At 40.5% G+C, this 6,548-nt stretch overlaps 1 protein-coding gene across 1 annotated transcript in view; it reads right to left on the bottom strand.

Moving 5' to 3' along the window:
• Nucleotides 1-4,222: 4,222 nt before the first annotated feature.
• Nucleotides 4,223-6,548, bottom strand: part of morf4l1 (mortality factor 4 like 1) — a 37,165-nt gene continuing 34,839 nt past the window's right edge. Inside the window, exon 12 of the mRNA XM_060923891.1 lies at nt 4,223-4,651. Coding sequence (XP_060779874.1) covers nt 4,567-4,651 — 85 coding nt within the window. The 3' untranslated portion in view covers nt 4,223-4,566. The remainder of the gene's footprint in view (nt 4,652-6,548) is intronic.

Below are 6,548 nucleotides of genomic sequence, written 5' to 3'. Positions count from 1 at the left end.
GCAAGCTGGAGCCTATCCTAGCTGACTACGGGCGAAAGGCGGGGTACACCCTGGACAAGTCGCCAGGTCATCACAGGGCTGACACATAGACACAGACGACCATTCACACCTACGGTCAATTTAGAGTCACCAGTTAACCTAACCTGCATGTCTTTGGACTGTGGGGGAAACCGGAGCACCCGGAGGAAACCCACGCGGACACGGGGAGAACATGCAAACTCCACACAGAAAGGCCCTCACTGGCCCCGGGGCTCGAACCCAGGACCTTCTTGCTGTGAGGCGACAGTGCTAACCACTACACCACCGTGCCGCCTCAATAAATAAATGACCAAGTATAATATTTTTGTCTCATTTGTTTAACTGGGTTCTCTTTATCTACTTTTAGGACTTGTGTGAAAATCTGATGTTGTTTTAGGTCATATTTATGCAGAAATATAGAAAATTCTAAAGGGTTCACAAACTTTCAAGCACCACTGTAAAACTACAATAGCACCTTGTCTAACTCACAGCATTCATATGCCACTAGAGAGTCGTTTATTTGTCTTTCTGCGCCCCATTTCTTAAATACGGAAAGCCAAAAATTCGTACTTTTTTTGGTATTTTCTTTTTCCCTTGCAGCTTTCAACTGGTTTATCATTTCTTCGTCAAATATAGCGAAATGCGACATTGCTGAGTCAGCCATTTTGTTGACAAAATTTGCTAATTTTTGTAACCGTAACCAAGCAATGAACTAGCCAATAGCATTTCAGAAATACGGCCCTGTGTTAAGGAAAAAAGCCCTCCTTGATTGACCAATCAGAATTGAGTAATTTGGCCCTATGTATTGTAATTATTATTATTATTATTCACATTAGCATTGATCATGATGGGTTGTGATGTCCAGTCCCATAAATCATTGGTGTAGGCTGCTGGGAACAAAAGTATTTGCATATTTTTATTCCTTTATTAACTGTAAAAGACTGTAAATCCTACTTGAAAAAAGTTTGTTGAGACCCAGAGGTGGACAAAGTACCCAACTTCATTACTTAAGTCAAAGTACAGATCCCACTAAGGTATTAGGCAGAGACCCGTCCACCCGTAAATTTGACGGGCAATTGCCGATTTCAACGGGCAAGTATACACACAGACGGATACTGAAACGGACGATAATGCCGAAAATTTTCGCACATGAATACTCCCACATGTCATCCGATAAATCCAGTTATGTTCCGCCCACACACGGACTGGCCATCGGGAGTAGCGGGAGTTTTCCCGGTGGGCCGGTGGTTCAGCGTGGGCCGGCGGAGAAAAAAAAAAAAAAAACAGTTGCGCGCTGGCCTTTAATATGATAAGCAATGTTAACAGTTTCTTTAACAAACTGTTAACATTGCTTATCATATTAAAGGCCAGCGCGCAACTGTTTTTTTTTTTTTTTTTTCTCCGCTGGCCCACACTGAACCACCGGCCCACTGGGAAAACTCCCGCTACTCCCGATGGCCAGTCCGTGTGTGGTTCCGCCATCATTTACAAATCGTAAGAAACACAGTTTAATACGAAAAATACTGAAAACTTGAAATGAAAAATCAGAATATTTCATCGTTTCCGCCATTTTGGCCCGCACTGAATCTTGTAACATGCGGACTGAATAAATCGCGAATTCTGATTGGTCGAAAATTGCCAAACACCCTGCGTTGTAGTTTCCTCTTTCTTGGCGGGAGAACCGCATTTTTTTTTGCTGACTCACTCTTCTGGATCAAGATGAATCCCAACAAACGCCCCAAATTGAATGTGACAAAAACTGATTCGTTTTTCCACAAAAAGACAGAAAAGGTATGTGTGATACATTGATTAACAAGGGGGTTTCATTGGGGTATGGTAAAATAGAATACTGTTGGTTTTTTTTTTTTATTAAATACTGTAACTAGATCAAAAGATTATATACAATTCATTGTTGTTTATTTTCTTTTCACTTTTGTTACCAAATCAGACACCATACATACATCTGATACATTCAGGAGTGAAACTGAAAAAAATACAAAGTAAAAATATGCAATATTTCTGATCAAAAATTACACGCCATTTCACCCTGAAAATGTCCTAGAATGCAGGAAATGAAGTCTAAATTTCAAAAATTTTCTGGGGGGGCATGCCCCCAGACCCCCCTAGAGGGACTTCGCGCCTGCGGCGCTTATCAGGATTATATAAAATATTATTTTTGACTGGTAAATTTCTTTTTCTGCCTAATACCCTAGATCCCACTGGTCAAATGTTCCACATGAAAGTTGTCCAGTCAAACTTTTACTCAAGTTAAAGTACTGAAGTATTTGCTTTTAAAAATATTTAAGTATTAAAAGTACATTTTTCTCTCAACGCATCGTTGTATTATTGTCACAACGCTTACAAAACCTAACGCCGTTACCAAAGACAGAAATGTGAATTCACAAAACGAACGCATGCTGTGCCATCATGGTGGCTTAACATTAAGCTAGCTGGTCAGTGAAACTCCACCTGGCATGCTAGCAAACTCTTTTCAAACTCGAATTTATATTGGGTAGCTAACGGTAGTAGAAAAGAAACATCTCTCCATTGTTTATTTGGCAAGATTACGCTAAAACATTTCTGAAAGGACTTCAGATAAGTTAACGTTATTCATGTTAGCATAACTCCGTTTTTACATGCTAACTGTGTCCAAGTTAACTAGCAGTGTGTTAATATTAGCCGTGGACAAGGCGATGGGCAAATCCATAGAAAGTTATTTGACTAACCAGACTGCACAGCTATTGCAACATTAATCGCTAGCTCTAAAAGCTTCATTGCAAGCTTTCTCTTGGAATAAAACGTTTACATCCATCAATATGCTTCCACAGGTTGGACGGCAAGTTTTTGTAGACTGTGATGTGGTTCATTTTCGGCAAACATTTAAAACGAAATATATCTTTAATCCTTTCAGAAAACTGAAACCTGGGTTCTAGGTATGGCCCTGGGTGCGTGCATTCCCCAGAAGAACCGCCTCCTTCCATTCTGCAATCAACTGATCGAGTTAAATAATGCTGCTGAGAAATAATTGAACTTGATTTTATCCAGTCTGTGGACGTGACGTGACCCTAGTGATTACTGATAGACTGTCTCAGTGTCACCTGCGGAAAAAACAATCACATTTTAGATAAGAAAAAAACATCCACTTTCAAAGCTGCTTTATAGTAACGAGGACCTTGATAGAAATGTAGTGGAGTGAAAAGTACAATATTTGTCTTTCAAATGTAGTGAAATTAAAAGTCATAAGTTTCCAAAAAAAAAAAAAACCTACTCAAGTACAAAATACTCAAGTAAATGTACTTTGTTACTGTCCACCTCTGTTGACACCTGACCGTCACACCCGTATGCACTTGTTGAGCATCTGATTCCAGAGCTAGTCCTTTCTTTGCAAAGAATAATGACTGTTTTGGGAAGGGTTTCAACTAGATTTTGGAGCATGGCTGTTCACTGAGATTCCCGGTTGATGTCGGGGCTCTGTGCTAGCCACTCAAGTTCTTCCACACCAACCTTATCTTCATTGATCTTGCTTTGTGCACAAGGGCATTGTCAGGCTGGAACAAGTTCGGGCCCATTACTGTACCACCAGTGAAGTAAAATCTTATTTATATATATATATATATATATATATATATATTTTTTTTTTTTTTCACCTTTATTGGATAGGGCAGTGTAGAGACAGGACAGGAAATGAGCGGGAGAGAAAGACACGGGGAGGGATCGGGAAATGACCTCAGGTCGGAATCGAACCCGGGTCCCCGGATTTATGGTATGGCGCCTTAGCCACCTGAGCCACGACACCCCCCGTGAAGTAAAATCTTAACGCACCAGTGTACATTCTGTACAATCATGTGCTTCTAACTTTGCAGCAACATGTGGGTGACGATCCGTTGTCCAAATCCTTTTAGCCATAGTGTACACAAATATCAGAATAAAGAAAACATACAGTTGTGATCTTTGATCATGGTAAGAACCGTTAGTACCAGATGGGCTGGTTCGAGTAGTTCAGATACCACAGATCTGGGAACTTCTCACACACACACACAAAAAAAAAAAAGTCTCTCGGGTGGGTAGGTAGATGGATATAAAACTTCACACAACATTATCATCTTTCTCATAGATCGATAATGTGCATTTCTATAATAATTCATTTTCTTGGGATGTTTGAACATTATAATACACACACATGAAAAATTGACACGGAGCCATATTTTAGAAGGACAATTTATTAACAAACATACTATAGACGTATGTATAATATATTTTTTTAGAAAGTCTTCTGCAGTATTTACCTTGATTCTGCTTTACCCATACAGTATCAGTGTTATCTGAACCCAAATATATTTCCACAACATGGGGACAGTGAGCAGCATTCCAGTAAGCCTCAGTACCAGTCCTGTCCAATGGGCTGTTATCAGTCTTGATTCACGTTCCAGTCAACCAAACTGTTCTAGGGCTTTCATTGGATTTTGGGGGTTTCCTTTACAAATGGGTTGAGAAAAAAAAAAAAAAAAGTAACGAAATGTCAACACCAGAAATCATCACTGGTCCTGTTCACACAGCCTTGCGGTGGTACTCTGGTGGTGCAACCTCGTAGTCACTGGCGTTGAAGAGAGATGATGAATTTTTCACCAAATACCTGCAAACAAAAACTGATTACAGTTAAAACCGCACACCAGACAGTTTTATACCAGTGCTGATGAATCATCTATTCCGAGTGATTAATTTTCTACAACAGCAGACGACAGTGATTCAGCTTCAAGGCAAAAATCACAGGTTTATAATAAAGGCATAACAACAATACATTATTTCGAATAAATAAATTGCATAAGGACTTCTATGGCAGATTAAACACCCTTGTGTAATTGCCAGTATGATGGTTTCTGTAAGGGAGATGCTTACGTAGCATTTATGGAAAGTCTCCAGTGTCAGCGCTTTCTAACAGTCAGAAGGAAAACTGCTCTTTTTAGATTTCAGACAGGAAAATCTTCAAGACACAGCTTTGTGGTTCCTCAATAGAGATCTTGCAGTCACGTGACCGGAAAGTACACAACCGCCATCATGTCGGTCAAAAACACCGCTGAATACTGCTGCACTCGTGTACAGAATGGATCAGTTTCAACCGACGGACTACACGGCTCATTTTTCTAATGAACAGATAACTAGATATATGTCTAAAATAAACGATCTACAGATTTGTGACCCTTATGGCTTTCCGGACGGAGTTTTCACGACCAGATTTTGAACTGCCAGCGGAATACCCGGACGTGTATGATTACCTCATCAACTTTCCCTCGCTGTTCAGTGGTGAAGCACTGCGTGCTTATAAATCTCTGGACAGTTATCTTTACAGAAATTCAGGATTTGTCAGTGACTCAGATGTGGCATCTTGTAAACAAGAAAATGATCCTCACTGGATGGGTAAGTCACTTAAGTATTGAGTATAGCACTGACCAGCCGATTATAGAATAAGGTAATTCCAAATCGTCCGTGTTGTTTACATGGATCTGGCGTTGGAGAGGTAGAGGCTTGGCAGTGGAGGTTTGAGTAGCTGTTTTCTGAGCTTAGTCAACAGGCCGGCTCTGCCTGTAGCCTTGCTTTTGCTTCGGGTCCCGGCGCCGCCTCCTTCGCTTTGCTTCCGATAACAATCCACGGAGACCCCGCTGGTCTCGCTATCTGGTCTCGTCCGGAATGTTTTTTTTTTTCTCGTCCGGAATGTTTTGCATGCGATGGAAATCGCTACAAACCGTCATTTTCTGCTGGAAACCAATGTCCAGTAAGTCCATACGGTTGTAGTGGATATTGAAGTCCGGTACAGACGAACAACACGCAAAAATACACACAAAAAACATAAACGTGCACAGGTAGGGAGAGCTTGTAGCCACAGCTGTTGTAGTAGAATTGTATATAGTAGGGTTTTCCAGAAGAAAAGGTAGAAGTAAAAGCAGAAGTAGAAGGCGGAATATGGCGTTTGACCGACACGATGGCGTCTGTCACAATCTGGATCGGCTGTGACGTCACATGCAAGATCTCTAGAACATGAAAGATTGAGGTTTTTTTGTCTCAAATTTTAAGAGAGAACAAGTAGGTCAACCACATCAACAGGGATGCCACCATCACAAAGACTAGCCCTTGTTACTAATTTGTATGCTTCAAATACCTTTTTTTTTTTTTAAAGGAGCCTATTGAAGAAAAACTATATTTGACCTTGATGTGTCCTTGACCCAGTTGGGATCATTTCCAAAATCCACTAAGTTCAGCTGCTGATTACACTGATAATTCCATATAAATCCTACAAACAAACGTTCCACCATTTATTCTTGAGATACTGTGCTAATGGGAACCTCAGACAGATCGCCAACACGAAAATTTTATGCCACCTGGTGGTGGAGGCATAAATAAAAGAAGCTGATGAGGGAACGACGGGTTCTAGCCATTATAACGTGTTCTGCAGATGTCCCACAGCATTAAATATAAAGGAGGAAAACGTACACTGGTGCTTGAAAGTTTGTGAATCCTTTTGAATTTTATATATT

Source organism: Neoarius graeffei, chromosome 6 (assembly GCF_027579695.1).
Source record: "Neoarius graeffei isolate fNeoGra1 chromosome 6, fNeoGra1.pri, whole genome shotgun sequence".
Taxonomy (NCBI): Eukaryota; Metazoa; Chordata; class Actinopteri; order Siluriformes; family Ariidae; genus Neoarius; species Neoarius graeffei.
Note: the sequence above shows the minus strand (reverse complement) of the source record. Positions and strands in the feature narration are given on the sequence as shown.